At 35.8% G+C, this 24,741-nt stretch overlaps 1 protein-coding gene across 1 annotated transcript in view; it reads right to left on the reverse strand.

Annotated features, from left to right (window-relative positions):
- Positions 1–203: 203 nt before the first annotated feature.
- LOC107551775 (enhancer of filamentation 1) overlaps positions 204–24,741 on the reverse strand; it is a 31,127-nt gene continuing 6,589 nt past the window's right edge. The window contains exons 2-7 of the mRNA XM_016233499.1: positions 16,845–17,243; positions 8,495–8,593; positions 8,287–8,418; positions 4,465–5,571; positions 2,528–2,617; positions 204–1,292 (exon numbers count right to left, since the gene is read on the reverse strand). Of these exons, the coding sequence (XP_016088985.1) occupies positions 741–1,292; positions 2,528–2,617; positions 4,465–5,571; positions 8,287–8,418; positions 8,495–8,593; positions 16,845–17,243 (2,379 nt within the window). The 3' untranslated portion in view covers positions 204–740. The remainder of the gene's footprint in view (positions 1,293–2,527; positions 2,618–4,464; positions 5,572–8,286; positions 8,419–8,494; positions 8,594–16,844; positions 17,244–24,741) is intronic.

A 24,741-nucleotide genomic window follows, 5' to 3' on the forward strand; every position in this document is an offset into this window, starting at 1 on the left:
GGTTTAGTTTGTGTATGTTTTTTTTTACTCTCAAAGCCGTGATTCCCATTCACTTCCATTATAAGACTGATAGACTGCAACGGTTTGAGTTAAAAATCTTCAGTTGTAATGAAAATGCATTTTTTTCTGCATTACAGTAATAAAAACAGGTGGAAAAGTGTTTAATTGTAAAAAAAACTAAAAATTTGTCACAATGCAGAAAATATGAATGATTCTAAAGCAAGCATCAACAAAAAGTGATTTATTTTAGATTTTGGGGTAAAATATGACCTGGAACACATTTTCTGTGAGATTCCGCTACCACAATATTCAAACAAAAAAACAATTTTTATAGCAAAGGCAGAGAAATCTTTTACTTTGTTCATACCGTTCTCTCGGCAGAGTGTGTGTCACACAATACAGCACATTTTCAAAACAAACTAGGTTCTGGCGTTCAGCAATACACAATAATTAGCGGTTAAGGACAACTTGTAAGGTGCCTAATACACAAAACGATCAGGAATGTTAACGGTCACTCTACAAATGCAAGTCTCAATCATTTCTATTCATACAGTTAATATTATTATCATTATTATTATTATATAAAACAAATCTACACAAAATATAGAGCCAAATATTTTCAGAAAGCAGGACTATTTACAAAAGACAACTTTCAGTGATGCATCTATAGGAGTATAAATATATATGTTAAAATTGCAGTCTTTTTTTTCCCAGAAGTTAGTGACATCATGCTGATGACATCACAATCCCGCCATCTGCGAGAGCTGCACTTTAAATTGTTGTGCCAAGTGCGAGAGGTCCGTCACGCGATCTACCATTTCCTGTACAGCGGCCGTGTTGGGATAGTGAAGGGCCGCTATTTTGGTGGTGCCCACGACTGTCTTTAGCATCTCGCACAGCATGTTGCTTAAGTTCATGACGCGATTTGCCACTTCAGCCGCCGAGGCTTGTCTCGACAGCGTGTCCCCGATAAACACAAGTTTGTGGGCACTCAGAATGACGAACTTGCCATGCGCAACGAAGATTCGTGGAGGTTGCCCAGTCTTTACGCAGCCGAAAAAAGCATCTACCGCATTCAACAGTGTCACAAAGTGCTGTTCGCATTGGTCCGCGTAGAAGCCCAACAGCTGGCGATCACGCAAACACATCGGAGCTCCGCCTCCCATGGAGAAATTAGAGGAGGAGTCTGAGGAGGAGGAGGAGCCTGTTGAATGTTGGTGGGAGATCCATTTGGTGATGTCGTTCTCTACAGGTTTGATCACTTCCTGTTCGAGCTGTTTGAACTGGTTCAGCTGTTAAGTGAGAGAAAGAAATTCTGAGTTAGAACTATTTAAAATGATCATTATCATAAAAAAATGCAGGAAAATAGTGCATGTCTTTTCTGGTGAACCTTTTTAAATAATGAAATGAAAAATAAAATAGGAAAAATATAATATATAGGTATAGCTTATTTTTAAATACCTATAATATAGTCATTTTCAGGGATAAAAGTGCACCAGTTTAAAAAAAATAAAAACTATATATACATACACACACACACACACAACCCACACAAAAATTAAAGATAAAAAAAAAAAGATAAAGATGAAAAAATAAATTTAACTATAGCATTACTTTATATATATATATATATATATATATATATATATATATATATAAAAAAAAAAAAAAAATATATATTAAATATGTTTGTTGAAATACGGAGAATTTTTTGTTTGAGAAGTGAGCTTGTGTGATCTAATAATGCATGGCGATAAAACACGATGCATCAGAGTAATTCTGATAAACTTGGCCGGTGACACAACAGGATACTGTACTTGCGTCAATCCACTGAGCTATTGCAAAAAAAAAAAGATAAAGATGAAAAAATAAATTTAACTATAGCATTACTTTATATATATATATATATATATATATATATATGCAAAACAAAATACTAAAGATATATTGAAGATATCTCATGTAGTTTGTGTCCATCTCAAAATCATGCAAACTAATCTTTGCCAAAAAAAAAAAAACTTAAAATATTTCTAATCATTTGTTTGCCTGATTTTGACATATACCGTTTTAAAACAAGACGAATGTGTAAATATCTTTTAGTTTATATGGGCAGCTCTCTAGGCTTAAGTTTACATGCAACAGGGACCATCTGCTATGCTGGTTGTGCTAGAAGAGAGTTGAGATCTGCACCTGTGAGGCTGTTGTAGTGAAACTCTGATATATGGTGAACATATGGACACCCTAACATCTCATTTGAGGCAGTTGTTAACTGACTTGGTCAACAAAAGCCTTTCACTTGTGATGAGTCATTTATTCCTGATGTGTGAAGAAAACAAATGGTTTCATCACCCTGTTCTTTCACCTAATGTGTTCACAACTGAAGTTCTTCTGGCGTTTCTATTCTTATCCATTCTGCAGTTGATAAAGCATCTGTCACTCTGTATTTCCGTATTAATCATAAGCTACTTCCCTGTTCATTGATGACTGACGCACAAGCTGATAATGGTTATGTGCACGTGTTGTTTACCTGTTCATGTCCGAGTTGGACTTTGCTTTGTTTGGTGATGTTCTCCTTCTCTAAAAGTTCCTTCTGTTGACGTTCAAATTCATCTTTTCCCTGCAAAAATAACAAAAGGTCAGTCAGCAAGTCAAAACAATTTTTCAAAGCAGAAACTAGCATCTCAATGCCCCAGTGAGCAGCCAAAGGCCACTGTGGTATTAAACTAATCCCTTTTTAATTCAAATTAGAAAGTCTGTCTTTATTTGTCTTGTGAACTGAATTTGAATAAGCAATCTTCTCTTTTTGTTTTCTTCAAAACCCTGTTCTGGCAGCATCTAAACTATCCTCTTTTAGCCTTTTGTATGAGATTGAAGTACATGATTAGATTTGAATCCCAACAGCATGTCACTTTCTGCATGCTCAAATGTAAGGGATCTCATTCCTAATCTCTGCATCCAGGATTAACCGATAATAGACCGAAGCGGATGGACTGTTTTTTAGCTGCAGGCCTTATTTTGTAGCATTGTAGCATAAAATAACATTTCATTAATATTATTTATAATATTAAATTATTCTTTTTTAATTATAATTGAAATGAATTAATGCTGGTAAATCTGAGTTATAAATGAGGGTGAATGAATAACTCCAATTTTGAACAAAAAGTTGTTCTATAATAAAAGCGTTTATGAAAATAAAAGTTTTACTATTCTTTGCCGTGTGCTAGTAAATTGCACTAATTAGTTTTTTTAGTGCTAACTCCCAAAAATAAGCATACATCCCTGTTAAATACCTGTTAATTTCAGTCACAATCTGGATTTAAGTATGAAAATAGATAGATAGATAGATAGATAGATAGATAGATAGATAGATAGATAGATAGATAGATAGATACAGGGCTCGCAAAATTTCAAAATCCCTGGTAGCCCTTCGGGCAGGTACTCTTCAGATTTTGATAACCCAATGTCAATCAAAAATATTTTTAATACACAAGTATCAACAAATATGAAGGAAGGAATTTTATTTAACTATTTACAGGGTATCTGCAGAATTTTAAAATATAAATGTAAGGCAATTTATGACCCATTTTAAGAGCTGCACAAGTAAAATGAACACAGCATGAGTGGGGTTGGACAATGTCTGTGGTAACGTATAGTACTGAGCCATAAAATTACATGATTTACAGTTCAGATACAGGTTTTCACAAAAACAAAAATCTTATACAACAGCATTTCAGCCTTTAGACCATTTTTATGAAAGGGGATAAATCAAGCATATAAATTATGTTCATTTAAAACGTATAAATATTACTGTCTTAATTGTTAAGATTTTTAGAAGGCACATTAACTTCTTTCTCATTTACAATTATGTATTTGCTGCGTAAAAACATGATTTGATTTTTGCATTGATCTGACCATAAACAGCAAGAAAGGCTTTTTGGAAATGCTAATTAATTTCCAAAAAGGCGCTTTAGGAGCGCTGAAATATTGCGGTTTACCCGTTAACGGCTGTACACAAAGCAGCTCCGTGCTCATAAACGCTGCTTTATCAGGAATTATAGGTCAAATTAAATTAAAATACCAACGACATGTTTCTGAGGACAGTCGGTTCCCTTCAGATACATTCAAATAGAGACATCCGCGCCGCGTTTTGACTTGAAACATGCAGCGCTTATATTTATTCAATGACATCATTGCATTTTGAAGTTTAATCCAGCCATATCGTGACTCTTGTCTTTCCGTCCCCAACTGTAAGACCTCTTGAAATTATAATTAAGACATTTCTTATACCATTTAACGTATTTAAAACTTTTTATGGCCTTAAGTTTGTTCTCACTTTAGGAGTTTTTAAGTACCCGCGGGAGATCTGCATACATTTTGGTAGCCCGACTGGAAAACATAATAGCCCCGGGACTTCGGGCTAGCAATTTTGCGAGCCCTGAGATAGAAGATAGATATGATTCTCACCTGTAGGTGGACATAGTCATAATCTTCCATCCAGCTTTTAACGCACTTCTCACTGTTCATGTTTGCTTTGGTGTGAGATACGGGAAAAGGTTTGGTCTGGGGTCCGTAGCTGTCCTCCTCCGTTGGGGTGCAAGTAAAGGGGTGAACGATGCCCTCTATTGGTGCTCTTCGGAAAAGCAGCTCCGCACTGCCCCCTATTGTTGAAGCCAGCTGCTTGGCATCATCAGGCACTGTCTGCGACACCATTACAAAACGTTCCAGTTCGTCACTCTTGTTCTGATGCTTGGCGCCCGTTACTAGGATATTAAGCGCCCAGCAATTGTTTTCTAAAGTTTGGTGTGTTTGTTGAAGAATCTGATGGGAATCTTCTAGACGTTGCAACTGGCGTCGCAACTTGGAGTGCAATCCTTGATCGGATAACGTGGTGGCATTCGCAGCCGCTCCACGGCCAAATACAAGAAAATCTGTGAGCGCACACTTGACGCGCTCCAATGAAACGTGGACCTCGTTGGCGTGACGCTCCATGAAGCTGTATGTTCGCCAGTGAGGCGATGCCGCAAGAGTTTGCAGCGCACAAACCGAAGACTCCAGACCTTGCTGGAGACGACTCAACATCTGGACCGCAGAGTCTAGATCCAATGCTAGCCGGCCCTCGGCGGGCGATCCGGCGGAAGAAGAGGAAGTCGACATACTACTGCGAGTGCTTCCCGTGCTGGAAAACGACAAGCGGCTGACGCCTTCGGTCACATCACCGAGTAACCGAGCGTCTCCTGGAGGAATATCGTAAACAGATTTATTTCTGTCTCTTTCAGAAGAAGCGTGTCGATTCTGCGGCATTCCACGTGGAATATCGTACAAGTCCTGAGATCCACCTGCGGCCAGTTGGCTGGCGGGAACGTCGTAGATGCCAGTGCTGTCGTTCATGCCCTTTCGAGACATCGGTTTAGAGCTGGGTGGGAAGTCGTAGTTGGAGCATGGGGAACCTTTGGAGAGTGACAGTGGTGGAACGTCATATATACCTTCTTGCTTGTGCTTCGAAGGCTGTGGAAAGTCGTAATTCCCTTCGTCTTGTGCAATGTTATTCTTGCAAGGTGGTGTGGAGTACACCTGTGGAAGAGAGAGTTCGGTTAAACATGAAGTACATGTGCTTATTTGGTTGTTAAGTGGTGACGTAAGAAGCGCTGTTTCCGGGTCCAAGCCTCAACTCGCTTCACTTGAGAATACTACCTCAGCAGCCGTTTATGAGCACTGTTTATTCATATTAAACATTTAAGCTAAACATTTTCAAACGTATGGTCTACACTGCAGTCTTCATGCTCACAGCGTCCCAAACACAAATAATTTTAATATTTATTTATTTATATTTATATTTTCATTGTCTGGCTATCTGGGATTTCGGTATGGAGTTAAAGGTTAGAATTATAAATTTTTTTGGTAGTATTATATCACATTGTGAATGTATATTAGCACCTTTTGTTGTTTTCTCGTGGTATCTGATAGAGCGTTTGGACATGGAAGCGGTGACACGTGACGTCCGACTTAACAAGCGGATAAGAACTAGTGTTGCCAAAAACATCAATTGCCTATCAATATTGAATATTTGAAATGGATTAAGCACTCATTTTCTGCAGTATTGATACACCTAATCTGGCGATACATTTTTTGTTTCTTGCCACTGTCGCCTTTGGCTACTCAGTTGGGGTCAATTTTACTATGCCACTGCTCGGTTTTATTACGCCATTTCATCTAAAAGACAGTTCATATTCAGTTCATATAATTGAGTTGGATAATTACACTATCTTCTGTAGAGCTGCTTTTGGAATGGTTTCATAATTGATTAACTTAGCAGCATTAGGCGCGTTTCCATCACCCTTCAAATTGCGCAAATTGAAATTGCGAATTGAAAATACGGCTAATGGAAACGCGTCAATTTTGCAAAAACGCCCATATATCGCAAACATTTTTTTACGCTCGCATGAGGTGGTTTTTCAGGCAATGCGAAAAAGGAGTAATTCGCAAAACTGCAATGGAAACGGCTTTTTCACATTTACAGGTCACATGGCGTATGTAAAAAGTCATATGATCATTCTTCAATGTACTATAACCTCCAAGAAACACATCATACGTGGCCGCTCTCCAGTATAAGGGGCTTTCCCTACCATTAATGCTTAGACAATTTACCGCAGACGTGTGCCGTGTGGCTCTGATACGGTAGGGTGACCATACGTGCCATTTTCCCAGGACGCGTCCTGGCCAGGATTTCTATATTGCCTAAAATATCTAGGTTTTGGCTTTGTTTGCATGTGCAGACCGATCGGTGTATGACATCAAAATACCTCGAGAGCATTTTGAGAGCATAAGGAACCGTCTGTATGATATTTTGATGTCATACACACCGATCGGTCTGCACACGCAAACAAAGATATTTTAGGCAATATAGAAATCCTGGCGTCCTGGGAAAATGGCACGTATGGTTACCCTATGATACGGCCACTGAAGCTGATTGCAGCCACAATGCTTGTGCTTATTCCAGAATCCAGCCATGCCACGCACGTTTCTGAAGCGGCTCTCTGTGGTGCTTGTGTAAAGACACACGCATATGCCTCCTTAGAATAAATAAAGCCAAAATCCGTTGCCATGACTTATCGCAAGAGGCAAAAGGTTAAGTTTTAGTCGCGTAACATTGGTTAGGGTTAACCCTAACCCTAACCCTAACCCTAACATTGGCCACTGACAGTCTAATAAGTCTAGTTTTGCATTTCATGGAAGTTCTAAATAGTACATGGAAAATCCTGCCATCCAGCTAAAGGATAAAACCTGGCATTGACCTGACAGCGTAATGGCAGTACATGGGGCGTGCCAACAAGACATTGGTAAATAAATAAATGCAGCGGCCTGTAAGTGATTTCTGTCATGAGTAGAATCTATCTTTCAAAGTGAGTCGGGGTTTCCTCAAACCCTAATTAAATATGACTCCAATAATTGGCTTCCTCATACATCCAGTTTATTTCAAACAAACTCGAGGCGCTGCTCTACATTTCGCCAGGAGCAGCGGTGAAACATAAGCGTGGCTTCAGCACAATTATTTCTGTTTTGACCTCCTTGCAGAGTTAAGAGCACTACTCTGAGTTTGACTCCAATATTACTGGCAAGCTAGGCTTTAATTTGCTAACCAGGGGAAAGTAATAAAAATCAGAGTATTTATTTCTTTGTAAAATTTCTGGGAAATAATAGCGTTCGGTTACAAGACAAAGAACAAGGGCTGCATCAGGGTTATTATAGTTAACCTAAACGAAAGCAATAACTTTTTTTGTTACTTGACGTAAAAATAAACATTTAATAAAATAAAATATACATACTTTTTCAGCTAGTTGCAAAGGCAATATTTCTCATTTTTATATAGTTTAACTACATTAGCTAAGACTAAACTGTACTAACAGTACTAAAATAAATAAAACTGAACTAAAAATTAAACTATATAGACAAATACATAGAAATAGAAATAAATATACTATATAGAAAACAAAATTAAAGCTAATTTAAAATATATATAAAAAAATATATATATAATAGTATCTCAATGATACTAAAATAAATACTGGGTAGCATATAAATATATTTTCATTATTCTTTTTGACACAATTTGACTGTTTGCATCAATAATTTTGAAGCAAACTCGAATTTATCGACCACCAGATTGTGTAGCACAAACAATGTGGGACAAGTTACATGCTAACATTTTAAACAAATCCTAATTTGCATGTACTAATTATCATATCATTATTATCATAACGAATATTATGCGCTGAAGGATTATCATACCCCTTGTGATGTTGGCGGTATGTCATAAAGTCCTTTTGATCGCAGGTCCTGGGAAGGGGGGGTGTCGTAGAGGCCCTGGGCTCTGGGGATGCCGTGCTGTCCAGTTTGTTTGCTCGCCGGAATATCGTAAATCTGTGTGGGTGTTTAAAATATAAATACATGTATGCAGACATCTACATGAGTACATGTTATTGATAGTGACACTCACCCCCTGTTGACGAATTGGAGGAACATCATAGAGGTCATGAGATGAATCTGCCACAGGACTGTAAGCGTATGTTTGCCCTACGCGGATTGGGGTCACCACCTGAAACAAGAATATATATGTTAAAGTTGGAGCCAAAAAATTTTATTCATAGATGAAATATGTCATAAAAAGTGCCATTTGTTGAGGGTCTCTTGACATGTAGGAGAAATTGAGGCTGAAAAAACCCTACAAAAAAAACATTTTCACAACCATAAGAAATTTGTTCAAATTCTTAACTTTAAGTATGAACAGTAGTAGTAATAATAAAAAGTATTATTCAAATGTTTGCTTAATAAAATATATACTGTGTACATACAATTTATATACATACACAATATATGTAGATTTGTATTATTTATTTAAAATTATATATGAGATAATGCGTAATATAAATAATGGAATTTATAATAAGTAATGAAATATTTAATTATTTAATAAATAATTATAATATTTTATATATTACTACATTATATTATTTTATTAAAATTATATATGAGAAATATATTTAAATCTGTGTTTTTCATTTACACACATATATATATATATATATATATATAATCTTATCTGTGATGCATAATAATAATAATAATAATAAATTATTAGTGATAATAAACATATCACTTTATATATATTTTTAGAATGAATATTATAAGCATTTCTGTTATAGTGAATAATTATGCCTATTTTAACTCACTTTTAAATCACAAAAAGCTGTTGTTGTTCAGCCACAACATATTGCGGCAACATGCAAAATGGCTACGGTGAAACTATGGTGCATTGTGTACGTGACTAGATTAATGCAACTGCAAACAGAGATGCTAATGGGGTGATCTGTCTTACATGCCTCCTCGGTTCCAAACAATATTTGTGTCATCTTGCATGTTTTTAATCTATCAGTTCTCTCTATATTCCTACAGTTTTCTTTCCATATTTTATGCTCCACATCCGTCTTCTGCTTCAGACAGACAAAAGCATCATTGGAATGTACTTGGTCTCCATTTGTTCTTCTCCAAAATCCGCCCCCCTCTTCGTCCCAAACGCTCCGCTAATACACCACACACCGCTGTCACCACACGAGAACGCTCACGGGTCACTGACAGGTCTCGAAAATGGGAACCATACTGCTTCCAGCCTGAGAGACTCTAGATCTGTTCCAAAACCTAGTGGGCTGCCTTGCTGTCTACCACCTACATAGACAGCTGCCTTCCAACCGAACTGAAACCTCATAAGTGATTGATTTGGAATGCTCTACATAGGCAGGAACTCAAAGAAATAGTGATTCTCATCTCTAAGCACAAAAATGTCTAATACAAAATATATTATTTTTGCATTATTTATTACATATTATATATTTCATTGCATCATATATTTATTTAATTTAAAATTACATAAATATGAAATAAAAACAAATTTTAATAATTTAATTTTATCGCATAATTTTAAATAATAAAAAAACAATACATATTGTTTAGAATAATTGGAATAAAACCCATGTAGTCAACTCGCTAAGTTTTGGAACAAAGCCTCTTTAAGAGGAAGAAATCTCTCTCTCTCTCTCTCTCTCTCTCTCGCAATAATTGTGGCATGTAGGAGGTATGAACAGCAGTATCTTCATAAGTGAGGTTGGGAACTCCTAAGACCACTATCAATTTATCCAAGCTGTGTTAAACTGGAAAAATGTCTTTCTTCGACGACTCGCACTCATATAAAGCACCCCCTCCAGACACACGGAGTTCCAGAGATGGGAACGTCCAGATGGTTTTCATAAGCAGGATCGTCACACTCTTATTTTTTATTCTGTGAGTTTAGGTGCACATCAATGACATTCCTGTTCATAAATCAGCATTCTGGAACTCCAGGTTCAGCATAGTTCACCAATTACCCAGATCTCCCGGCTTATTCCCATCAGTCATAAATCACCAGTCGTAAATTCCCTGAACTCCTGGGAAAATGAAGTGGGAATAAATGGAGAACGGGACACGTCAGTGGTCTGACCAGTCTCACACTTGCATGTTAAGGATATTCCCCCTTACCTAATTACAGTATTCAGGGATAAAAAAAATTATTATTACTACTATTATTAAATCTATATTATAATCTTGATATAAATTATATTACAATATTGTATTAAATGTTATAGTATAAAACTATATATATATATATATACAGTAGATTTTATTATTATTATTACTACTAAATATATATTATTATATATATTTTGATATATATCAGTCTTATTTATTTAATTTATTATACTACATTTTAATATTATATGCTTCATTAATTAATGCAAATATGAACTTATAAATCCATCCTATATTACCCAAATCACTTCTCTGCTACCTGGAGTGTCTAATCAGAAATGAGTAAATGTGTGGCGGTGTGAACTGTGACCTCTAGGCAAACATTCTCTCCCGCTCAGGTGACTCCTTCCCTGGATTCCGTTACACCCTGGCTGGGTGTGCGTTACTAAGACCGGATCACATTTGAACCTGAGACCGACCTAATTGCTGTGGGAGCCTCTTTTTTTTGTCCTTGGAGAATACCAGCGCTGAAAAAGCAGCATGACAGAAAAGGAGTTTTCTCACCAGCCTCAGTTTTCGGTATGCAGCATTTAATCGAAAGCTGTTTGAGTAAACAATGACTTCACTGAGCAGCTCGGAGTCACGTTTGACAAGTAAATAGAGCTGGAAAATGATCATCTGGAAGAAAGAATAAAAAAAAAATCTCTAGAATCATCTGGAATCTTCCATCTTGATCTGCTATGTCTCTCTCTCCAGTCCCTTTACATCTGTTCTGTTCCTGTGACAGAAAAAGCTCCATCCTATTAATAAGTCGAACTCATCAACGAAGGCAATTGAATGTCAAACCCTCAGGGATCTCCCACATGACGGCCATAAAAACTGAAAAGCACAAAGACTTCCTGCTAATTTAGGAGTATTAACCTAATGCAAGGAGCCATAATTAATTTTACATCACATGGAAGCATTCAAACACACCCCGTGATTTATAGATGCGCATTGAGACGAAGGGGTAGGGGTGATTATTTAAATGAGATGCATCAATTATGCAGTGATCCTGATTTCAACAGTTTGTGTTTGATTTATAATAAGTGGGCGGCACAAAACCAGGATTTTTGATTTGAAATAAGGAAGACGAGGAAACTGGAATGAATTGTGCTGAAAGAGTCCAGTGGGTATGGGGAAATAAGTTACCTCTCCGCTGAGCATTTCCTGTTATCTCTGCAGGAGGGAAAACACAGCCATGTGTCTCACACAAAAGGGGCCATGACATCTCTTCTGGGTCAGATCACAGGGGCTTGTAACACATCCAAACTAAAAACAGGCAGAACAACTTCACACCTAATCTATATCTAAAATTAGATAATTTATTTTTTATTTAAAATAATATAAAATAATTTAATGTGTTTGTACAAATGTATAAAAATAAATTACATAACTTTAAATAAAAAGATAAAAATTTAAATATTACATTTATTTTTAATTGTTATTTTTAATTCATTTAAAAATAACATGAATATTTACTTTTAAATACAAGGAAATACATTTTTTTTTACATTTATGTGTGTGTGTGTGTATATATATATATATATATATAATGACATTATTATTAATATATACAAAATTATATAATATGCATATTTAAATATTGCATTTATTCATTTTAGTTCATTATTATTTAAATTCATTTTTTAAATAAAATATAAGTGTATATGTGCGAATATATTTATGTTTAAGCACAATTAAATATATATATGCATATAAAATATTACATATATTAATTTTAGTTCATTATTTAAATTATTTTTTAAATAAAATATGTGTATATTTATGCGTGAATATTTACATTTAAATACAATTAAATATAAAATGTATTAAATAAAATATAAGTTTATATATGTGTGCATATACAATTTAAAATTACATTATTATTAAATAAAAAATTATATTATATTTGAACCAATACAATTAACTTTTAAATATATATTAGTCATCTTTTTTATAAATATAAATATTTAGACAAAGTGTTTATATTTTGTATTAAATATTATACCATGATAAATTATATTAATATTTTTAAATAGATAATGCATATAGTAAAAATGAAGATGTCAAATCTAGTTGCTAATAAACTAGCAAGTGTGAGTCACACAAATAATGCTCTACTACTTTTCTAACTTTTCCACAGAAGGGTGCGGGGGCATTTGACTTGCCTACGCTTCCAATAAATCTTTACGATATCTCCTGGAGACTGAGGTGTACAAACAAAAACATCTGGCTTAGCCGTCTCAAACGAGACAGAACGAGGAGAACAAAACCTGGTTAGTGGCGATAACAGTCAGCCTCGGCACATAGAGTGGGCAGAACATTATGATTTATAATGTGACTCATGAAGAAACGTTAATCCTAAAAATGCCTAAAAACAAACATTGCTCTCAAGTCTGGAAACGTCAAAGCTCAGAATTTTCTGGAAAGGCGTGTATGAAGTCACAAAAACTGCTTTACTTCACAAACAGCGTCAATTTGTGGCGTCAACCAGATGCGGGCACCAATGGGACGAGAGATCTCATCTCTACCCATAAGTCCCGGCTCTGAGAAGGACATTGTGTGGTTGTGTAAATCTCAGAGACGGCCCTCGCTCGAGCCAGGCTCTGGCTGGCATGAATAGTGCAGCTGTGAGCAGCTTTAGATCACTGTACTCTTCAGGTCAGGCAGGGACAGAGCCAGACTCCAGCAACCAAACCTTACAGTGTGTCATTATGTGCCCAAATCCTGCTCTGTGCCTGCAACAAACACATCATCTACAAGCATAACGGCACTATAGCACAAACAGACACTTTCTGGAATCAAATTAAACATTCGAGAACTTTATGTTCTAGAATTAGGCCTAGTAAGAAACACTGTGTTCATGTTGTTTCAGAACGGCCATAATTACAGGATGACAACTCGGAGCAGTTCAGATCCTTAGATATTAGTTGTTTGGCAAGTTTAAAAAGGGCAAAATGGATCCATATGCAACTTTTTGTTGATGACAGGAAAAAAAAAACCTCTGTAAATTTAAAAAACATTTTATTTTTTCAGACAATGCTAGTTAAGTATGTTGCACTGAACTAAAACCTACTGACTTTGCTCATATTTTTGATCATTTTTGTAAATAAAAATTATATACAGTGGGTACGGAAAGTATTCAGACCCCCTTAAATTTTTCACTCTTTATTATATTGCAGCCATTTGCTAAAATCATTTAAGTTAATTTTTTTTCCTCATTAATGTACACACAGCACCCCATATTGACAGAAAAACACAGAATTGTTGACATATTATTTTTCATTTAATACTATATAACATTGTTTAAAATATGTATTTATTTATTTAAATATTAAATATTGAATTTTAAAGAACTGCAGTATGATAAACATTTAATATTTAATTTTTTCCCACTGTTACACAATTTACCGGGTCAAAAAATTGCTTATAAATTCCTTGTTATATCATTACCAAATAATGGATTCAATCTTGTTTTCTTTCAGTTATCACAGGTTTTGTATTTCTTTTGGAACTGACTGATAATAGGCCTCATTGATCTGAACTTATGCACCTCAAATTTTTTTTTTACTCATAAACTGAAGTGCATATGCTCAAATCAGTGAGGCCTACAATCAATCAGTCCTAAAAAGAAATACAAAACCTGTGCTAATTAAAATAAAACAAGTCGACAAAAAGATTAAATACAAGATTTGGTGATAATATATCATAATGAGATGAGAGATTTACATGCAACTTTTAAAAGGTAATTTTTGATCGGGCATATAATCAAAATAAAGGGTTTTCAGTACAAGGGTTATTTTATCTGTACATGTGCTCATTAAATATTTATTGACGTTAATAAAATGGCATTTTTAACAGGAATACTGTGTGTTATGACTTAACTAGTGAAACCGTAGCTATTTTTAACATAGTCAATCACAATAATAAATGTAAACAAGTTGGTGTTCAAAGATTAAGTGTTTTTACTAGTCTTAAACTTGTAGACATAATGTCAATTAAAGTTAATTGGTTGTCACATGACAAGCTTTGTTTGTTCTTGAACTTCTACAAGTTTTTGCACTTCCTAAACATTTGATTTGGCCAAGTTGTGAAGGTCAGGATGTGCATCGCCACACTGCAAGCATGCACACAGATGCAGCAATGAAGAACAATCACCATGGAAAATCTAAACTGCACACTAATCTGATCACCATTTTCAGCGATAGATCTAAAAAGCGGATCACTTTTATTTTTAGCACAGGAAGCGAGAGCAGGAAGGAAATGGTTATTTTTGTTGCACTTTCCGCTATGCCACACTTTATGTCAGAAGTACGTCAACTGAACATTGCATTTACAGATCTGGGAACACCCTTTTACCTCACTCTTACTGGAGCCGGCCAAAAGGAAAACAACAAACAAGGTGTGCCATCACTCCTGAACACCACCAAACAAAACAGCCAGATAAACCTCGCTGAAGACAAGACAGCCCTATATCCATGATCGTGCATCTCAAGATCATTTGAGGTGGACGGACCGAACCTTAACATCAACATTCCTGATCTCAGAGACTAGTAACTCTCTAAACGCTTAATGTCAGAAGCAGAACCTCTACTTTAAAGCGACAATCTCAGACATGACCTCAGTGTTATGAGTTTGCCTGAATGATGTTTTCATCTAGTGTTTATGAACACAAGATATGTCTACTACAGTGTCTGTATCTAAGTGGCAAATTGGAAAAACAGCTGAATCTGAATAATATTAGTCTTTAATTTAATTATCATCCACAATATGAAGTGTCATATATGTCATACTACAGTTCTTCAAATTAAATATTTAATATTTAAATAAAAATAAATATTTTAAACAGTTATATAGCATGAAATAAATAATAAAAACGTACATATAACTTCTATGAAACATATTTTTAATTTACATAAATTTCAGTAAATAAAACTAAAAACAATAAAACATTAATATAATATAATATAGTTTCAATTGCAATATGAAATGTTAAATGTTTATCATATCACAGCATTTCCCAAATACGACTTGTTTTTGGACCATCATGCAGCCATATGGTGTGCCATAGATGTGTTTCAAAGAAATGCAACTTTAAGTTTTGCATGAAAATAAGCTGAGAGCTTTTAAGAATGACACAGAAATCCCTTTCCTCCTGCTGACATGCACTTCATTGTGTATGCTTTCTCAGCATGTTCAGTAGCCTGATCTCCTCTATTTATTTTTCCATCCATGCTGTGGTTTTCCTATTCAGAGTACAGCCCTGGTGCAGCCCGATGCATAGACAGGACATTATAAAGCCCTTAGACATAAAGACTCATCGCTGCGGTGGAGGGCAGGGCAGGGCAGGGCAGGGTGTGCACACAACTTCGATCCAAAATGTTTTTTGGCTGGACATGGAGACGCTTTTAATCTGGACTATAAAACAAGCTTATGGGTTAACCAGCCACTGTAAATAGCTAGTATTATTATTTCTTATATAATATATAAAATTTAATTTAAAATTATAGAATGGATAATTTAATATATATATATATATATATATGTATTTTATACATTTATTTATTATTCATTTTATTATTTTATTATTATTATACACTATTCACCTGTTATCTTTCAAACACAACTAAAACTAGTAAGTAAAAAAGTACCTTAGTTTTTGCATGCTTTTCATAATGGCAATAGCTTAAGAAATACATAAAAGGCACAATGTGTACTGTATTTGTCTACAAAATATTTTTTGAGATCATAAGAAACAAACTGAGTGAATTGTGTCCACACATTTAGCTGGTAATGTATAGACCATGGTTATTCGTGATTATTATATTCATATATGTGGTACTTTAAAGGATATTAAATAATAATGCCAAGTAATATTTGAGTTTAACCTTTAAAAAGCATCCCAAGATGCACTTCTGTAAATTGATTTAATCTCCAAAGAGTGTAAAGCTGGAATCCCCATACTTACATTCTGATGACTTAAAGTGTTCTAAAATGTAGAAAATGAGTAGAAAAAGTAGTAGTGTCCAAACTTTTGACTAGTGATTCATATAAAAATGACATGGTATTTCCAATACTTTACCACAGTACTTCTTTGTAAGAGTAAAAAAAGCAACAGCAAAAGCATGTTGCACAATCAAACGACACACTAGATGAACGTTTGAACTTGACAACACATGCCACACGTTCACCACAAGTGTTATCATAAAGCGCGAGGTGAACATCTTTGCTGTAGTTCAGTTTACCTTGCTGGGAGTCCCATCAGCTTTCAGTGCACTTCTCTGTGGAACCTGGTACACGTCTTTAGATGGAGGGATCTGGTAGATGCCCTGTCCCTGCAGGCTCTGGTGGGACGGCGGCACCTGATACACACCCTGAGGTGTGAGGTGTGACTCTCTCTGCTGAAGAGAGTGACCCTGTGGGGGGGAAGGGGATGCAGGCATCTGTCCTTCAAACATTGGTCCGATAAGCAGTTTGAGGCGGTTGCCGGGAGCGATGCCCTGACGGCCGTGGAGCGAACAGAGCCACCATCCCTCCAGACCGCCAGTGTTCTGCTCGATGATGGTCAGGATGTCACCTTTCCGGAAAGCCAGCTCTTCTGGAGATTCCGGGACATTGTCGTAAAGCGCTTTAGCCATTAGATTCTGTAAAGAATGAAGGTACAATAATTTATGATGCTGTTGCACTCATTAAGGCACGCCACTTAACATTCCAGATTTTACATAAGAAAACGCTCACCCTAACCGCTAGCCAGCTCAAGAATCATATTCATGTTCAGTATTATCACAATCATTGAGGCATGATCTAGGCATATTATATGATTACGTGCAGTGATTTTTGGACTTATTCAGCGGGTTCTTGTGGGCTGCAATATAAAACGATTCCCTGTAATATCACAATTAGATGTCTAAAAAACATCAGTGTAACTCTATTTGTGTAGTTCGGCTGCCTGCTGGGAGCTCCCTTCAAAAGAAGCCGTTTCATCCACTGTGTCTCAATAATAACTCAAACTGAATGTCTGGCCGAGCTGACCCACATCGGACTAGGAAAATAATCATAAAATCCACTTGCCGACTCCATAGCCAAAACATATTTCTCTGAGGGGCCATGCTGGAAAATCATTTTTCTGTCAATCATTTAGAAACCACTTTGAGGAAGAAAAAAAAACAAAAAACTGAACAGTGCTGGCAGAATATAGTTCATATTGTGCCAGTCCACAGGATATTTCATATCACATTCTCTCTTGTAAAACTGGAGTTTAAACTTTTAGAAAAAAATATTCCACAGGTCTAGTGTATTTGAATTATATTTTACCTAAAATCTATGTAGCTACCTACAAATCAGGAAAGAAAAGTATTTAAAATAGAAATAAATAAATCATATATATATATTCATTTATACAACACTTTTTAAAATATTTTGTCTAAAGATTCCATAAACAGTTCCATTTCAGTTTTTTTCTGACTATTATTTCATATGTCAGGCTTTACATGGTTAATATCATTTTGAAGTCCCATATGAATATGGCAATCATACAGCACAACTGTAAATATTTAGGACAGATATTGATTACAATTAGATTTTTAAGCTTCAGTTCCACTCCAAGATGCATTTATTTGGAAATGTAAAAATTCAGTTCTAAGGTAATTTGGGATGTAATTTAATGGTTGACTGATATGGCTTTATCTTGGCCAACATATCAGTCTATCACTAATGCTCCCATGGGCCAAACACAAACGATCCTACAAACATTATCTTCACTTTGAACAGTGTCTATCAGCTTTTCCTTGAGTTCTGTCTTAGCTGACTTTGTGTGCCTTCGTCTGCTTTCCCACAATGCTAAGTAAACCGGTTCCCACGTGAACCTTCCTGTTTGAGCAGCATCATTATCTGTGATTGGGCGTCTGGTCGCATGGCTATTGTCTCACATTCATAGCCTCGGTCACCCGCATTAGGGCATGACAACAACCCCCGCCGAGAAAACCACGACACGCTAATACAGTGAGCTTAAGAACATGACCTTTAGGGTCACCATTGTCTAATAGGAGTGTTTTGTGTTCAACTCTGAGCATTCAGCCCGTTTAGGGCTTATTTGCTCAAAAATAATACAAAAATAATTCACTGAAAAGGAAACAAGGCATGAGAAAATCTTAAGTTGAATCACTTAACCACTTCATTTTATTTCCAAATTTAGTTGTAGTGTCCAAACTTTAAACTGGTGCTTCATTGAATGTCATGAAATTAATAACACTTAATAACACTTTGAAAAAGCTCTAATGCTTATTATCAGCCATGGTATTCTCAACAGCCTTAGCAAACATCACTCAATGGCCCAATCCCAATTCTATTTTATACCCCTTCCCCTTGTCCCTTGAAACAGAGTGTCAAGGGGTAGGGGTGAAAATATTCCCCTAAGAATTGGGACACCACTACTATATGTCACACGTCATCATATGTCGTCTAGCTCCTACAATACACAGACCTATACTGGTGTGCTGATGTGCATTAGAGCCTTTAATTACCGTTCAATATTAATGTGCTGGTTACTGACACACACACACACACACACACACATCAGATATTGCGCAGCTCACACATCCAGGAGCAAAGAAACTTGTCAACGCTGCCCCACGACTTTTATTAATAACAGTTTAAATACTGAATCGCTCGTTATATTTTCCAGCAACTAGAGGATAAAATCGCTGTTTTTGAAGCAAACTCACTCTAAAAAGAGAAACGCACAGGCGCGCACACACGCAACTTTCATTTTTCTCTCTCTCTCTCTCTCGAATTGGCAATTTTTCAGAAAAGGGTTTAGCGATTTATAATTATTGGGGGTACTAGCCCTCCTCAATGTCTATGGTGGTTATTATCGCCCTGATCAGACATGAAAATAGCTTATGTTGTGGCAGTATCGTGCAGTCAGTAATGATTTGACTTTAGCAAACTTTAGTGATTTTTTGCAAACATTTCTTTGAGTAACATGCCCGTAAATATGAACTCACGATTGAATGTAACATAAAACAAATGATTACTTTTCATTAAAATCTTTATTAATGCCAAAAATGCTTACATTTATGAGTCTTTTTGTTTGCTCGGGCAGCCATATTGCTGCTGAAGTTGGTTTACGCTGAGATAATTCATACCCCTTCGTTTGAAGTGTGGTCCCGTAAAATCTTCGTTTGAAGGGCTATCTGGCCCTTCCCCTTGGCCCTTCTCCTCCAACCAAAAGAGAATCGAGACAAGAAAAGGGGAAGGGCTAAGGGGTAGAATTGGGATTGGGCCTAAGAAGTTTTTACTCAGAAGATTAATACTAAGAAGAAGCAAAGTGTCAAAAATGTATGTGATGGTGTGTAGATAAAGCAAATGAATCATTCAAGCCATTTTTGGTATTCTCACCTCCACACACACACACACACACACACACACACACGCAAAGTGAAGTCTGTAAGCAGAACTGATCTGGAAATATTCCATTCAAAGCATTCACTATCACGGCAATACATGTTTCCTCTTGTGCAAAGTTTCCGCACAAAAGGAAGAAATTCGCTTCGCTACAACTACAGTGCAGCACTTTTAGAAGAAGTACTCCATTTCACAAACAATTGACGTGCATCTTACAACGAACTCTGATCTGCAAGACCACCCGAAACTAGCCATCAATACCTTACACTTCAGAGATTACTGTGGCAGAAACTATGTGTTATCTACATCCAACATAAAAATTGCAGTCCTTTATTGTGATGATTCAATCTGCAATCTCAATGGATAGCAACAGACTTAAACAAATAGAGATAAGTCAATGCAGTACCGGTAACTTTGATTTGATTTTTTTAAGGTTTAATTTTTTCAAACATTTGTTCAGTGCATGCATATAAACCACAGGTGCATCTGGATGTCACGCTAATGCTAATGTTAGCCTCTTTGGATGCAGAGCATCATAAAGTGGTCTAATCAGTGGTGTATTCTTGTCCCACTACACACAAGTGTTAGACATTACCTGCCCTGTCTGGGAAGCCCCAACACTTCAGTGTTGAAACAGCTTCCTGAAAGTGGTCTGTAATGTAGGGTATTTCATGTACTCATGAACGGTTTGGCCATCTTATAAAACAGTGGTGTTTTACATGGAAAGAACCAGATGTGTCCAGATTTGCCCAGCAAATGGTTCTCGCCATAGTTGTCTAGGTGGTGCCAATTGGTGCAACACTTCGAATTCACAATGTATACCACAAATTCAGGAAAGGGTTATTATAGTTAACTAAAACCATGAAAAATTGTTAACCAAACTAAACTAAAAAAATCCTAATAAAATTAAAAACATTTAAATTATTAATAACAACTATAATAGTATTACAATGATACTAAAACAACATTGATTCAGGATAAAGAAATTCAGACTTGTTCAATTTAAATGATCAAACTGAAATTAAATTCAAATCTACCAGTGATACATATTCAATGAGCAAGATGGCCGATATAATGCATAATTTTATATAATTAAGGTTATATGTTATAACGATGAGCGAGGGAGACATACACATTGTAATTAATAAATATATATTCTTAAATTTCATCGTTATTTACATTTACATCATAAAACACTGAATGCTTACATTATAAACTGGATGAAATGCAAGTTGAATTTCATTTGGCCAAGTTTTAGCTTCTGGTATCCACACCTGGAGCAACGCCTTTACATCATCTCTATGTTTAGAGACTTTATGGAAATGCATGGCTCATCCAGTCCTAAACAAAAATGTTTTTTTTGTGTGGCTAGACAGTTTGTGTTTGTATAGTAAACCCTGTATGTTGAGGAATATGTGCTAACCAGCACAGAACTTGAAACCATTGCGCAACAAAAATTACTAACGTACGGTAGAGCCTCCCTACTTCTTAAGTACACTCTCATTGGGTGGTTTTTGGCTTTGCCCCAGTAAAATCATCAAGGCTGATTATGTAAGTAAGTAAATGAGCATGTCAAAAAACACACTAGTGAAAAATTCCCCCAACAATGCTGCCAAAGTCACCAAAACACTGCAGAAATCTAAACCCTCAGGGTGCAAAAAAGCACTGTGTAAACAAAGATCATTAAATGGTCTCAATAAGCAAACCCCTTACCTTGCGAAAAGTGGTGTGCTCCTCCAGTGAAATGGAGTGGTGTGAGAATTAAGGCCAGCTCACTTTAACGTTCCCCTGGAGGGAGGGTGGTGTGGGTAGGACTGGTGAACCAGGACCTTTTACCCTCATTTCATTCGAGTAAATATAGAAGATAATTACCATAATGGCTCTAATACAGACCTGATGACTCAACTTGGCCGTTGCGCTGAGTGAACGAGAGTTTGGCTTTGTCGAATGAACAGGACGTTCGAGGGACTGGCAAGGAAGGGTTGTGTTTACTTTAGATAATTCTTGAGCTAGTTTGTATGTCTTGACACCTTAATGCAATACGTCATGCTTTGGCAGAAAAGATAGTTGCATGTGAGTTTACTTGAAATTAAACTGCCTTTAGCAAACAGACGATGACAATAATAGCAGCAAAACGAGATCGATAATTTCATGCCCCAAGCCAAAACACAATGGAGTGCTCGATCAATGCTCTCTAACATACAGTAAGTTACACATGAACAACTAGAAGCTAGAACATGCATCAAAGAGATTGGGGATCTTTTCAGAAAATTTTACATAACACATTGTGAATTAAAGTCATTTTTCATTTGTCATATAGCATGTAGCTAATATCACTGGAGCAAAACATTGAATTCAGTCTCTGCAAATACTGACATGGTGAATTTCAACAAAACAGGTCACATTTCATCCTGAAAAATAAAATAAAATAAAAATTGTTTTGGTAAAATTACATAATAATAATATAATTAAGAGCATTTCATCTTTCATTAGCATGATGCAGGTATTTTTTATCATTATTATTAATGGTGATTTCATTACTACATTTTTTACAGTGATATATAAAAATCTTATTATGTTAGTGAGAATTGAGGGGAAATGTGCTTAATTGTTATGAAAATAATACAAAACATCTTAATATAAACCATTAACAGACTTAATTTTCATTAAGCAAAACATCATTTCTAATTTATTTCTTTTAATTTTGGGGTGAATATGACCTGGACATGTTTTTGACTGGTTTTGTGAGATTCAACTGACAATAAACAAAATATTTAACAATTCTGGCACAAAAATACCGAAACTTCAGGTAGACTGCTGCAAACAGCAGCAATGACATGAAGAGTATAAAACAAATGCAACAAATTTTGTAGATTCAGATTGATCACAAGCACGTGCATGAGAGTAAAATCAGCTTTAAATCTGGTGGTTTGAACGCTGACACTCTGGAAACTCCCACCAGGGGGCTGATTTCATAGTGACACATATTTTGTTACATGTTACAGTGGCCGTGCCATGTTTCTCTTTGCATTTTACCAATCAATAAAAGGCTGGAAGGAGACACAAAAAAGTGTTGTCTAATTTCACTGGTGGAGTGAGGTTATTAGTTATCCCTCCCTTTTCCTCAGTACTGTGAATCAGTGATCGCCCACACTAAATCCGACAACATGACTTACAACACCAGCAAAAAAAACCCTGCCCACCAACCACCTAACAAACACAGCCCAGCCAACATGGCAACCTCAAAGACTCTAATCATACAGTGCAGGCTTTTCCTTTAACACCTTTAAACCACACAAACATTTCTGAGCATTTGCACAAATCTACGGTTAGTTTTGGTGTTCAAATGCTGTAGGCATGGACAAAATAAGATTTGTGGTGGCCAAAAACTGGCAACCTTTCAGCATCATTGCTGAAAACAAGACCCAGATTGTTGTAGGGGGGGCGTAATGACATTTACGCATATAATCAGTGCAAGAAAATGTTAATTTTACATTGTAACTGCTTATTAAAGAAACCGCAGGCAGTCTTATTTGGCTTTTTTATTCTATCATTACAAGCCTTGTTGTAACTAGAAAATTTTCTACCTTCAGCTTGAAGCTGCTCATCTAAAAATAAATAAAAATACAAATAAATAAATAAAATGAATATATAAATAAATGAATAAATAATGTGAAAATGTAAATGATTTTTAAAAAATAGTTTCAAAACATACAGCAGATACTGTATATAAGAGAAATATACTGCTATAGCTCTTGACTTGACCTTGCCCCTAATGTCTTGTTGATATCAGGATTACTGTATTTTATTTTATTTCAGATTATTCCCAACAAAACATTTCTCATTTTCCTTTAGTTTAACTTAGTGTACTAAAATAAATTATTCAAAACTATATAGATATTAAAGAAAATATGACACGCAACAAAATTACTAAAAATTTTACTAAAATAAAAAAATGGAAATATAAAATAATTTCACCATCTGTTAATAAAAACTATAGTACTATCTCAGAAATGATAAAAACACATCAATATCACTAAAACTTTCAATTAAAAAATGAAAGTGAAAATGTAAAAATAAAAACAAATTTAACAAACTAATAAAAACTATCCCAATATCTCAATGACACTAAAATTTCACTGGTTGAAATGTTACTTAATCATTACTGCTGGCAATAAAAATTGCATAATGCTGCATTTGTAAGCAGTGTTTGCTTAATGTGCAAGAACAGAGTATATTTTACACCAGCAGGCCTCTAAATACTGAAGGAGGCAGTGTAAATGAACAGAGAGGTAATCGGGTTCATTCATCCTGTGGGAGACAGTTTAAGACATAATCCCCCCCAAACCAGCTAGTGACTTGGATGTGTGATAGATGTCACAGCAGGGGCGCCCCTTCAAGAGCGGGAAATGTCATCTCAATTTCACACTTCTCGTGAAAGTCTGTAGTGGTCCGGCACAGATAAGTAGTGCATGAACTTGCTGTAAATTACTTTCAAAGGATTTTGGGTCAATAGGACAAGCCTGTTTCGCTCTGACATGTCTAAATGAAGCAGAAAAACATATGTCCTCAGAAACCGCTGTGTGTCACAAGACTAACACTAGAAAAACAGCACACATTATTCAGTGAGCCCACAAAGCTAAAAAATTGTCATTTTAAAAATGTTTTAAAAGAGAAATGTAGTTTATGATGTGTGTGTGTGTGTGTGTGTGTGTGTGTGTATATTGACTAGGACAA

This window comes from Sinocyclocheilus grahami, unplaced genomic scaffold, assembly GCF_001515645.1.
Source record: "Sinocyclocheilus grahami isolate Dianchi unplaced genomic scaffold, SAMN03320097.WGS_v1.1 scaffold432.1, whole genome shotgun sequence".
NCBI lineage: Eukaryota > Metazoa > Chordata > Actinopteri > Cypriniformes > Cyprinidae > Sinocyclocheilus > Sinocyclocheilus grahami.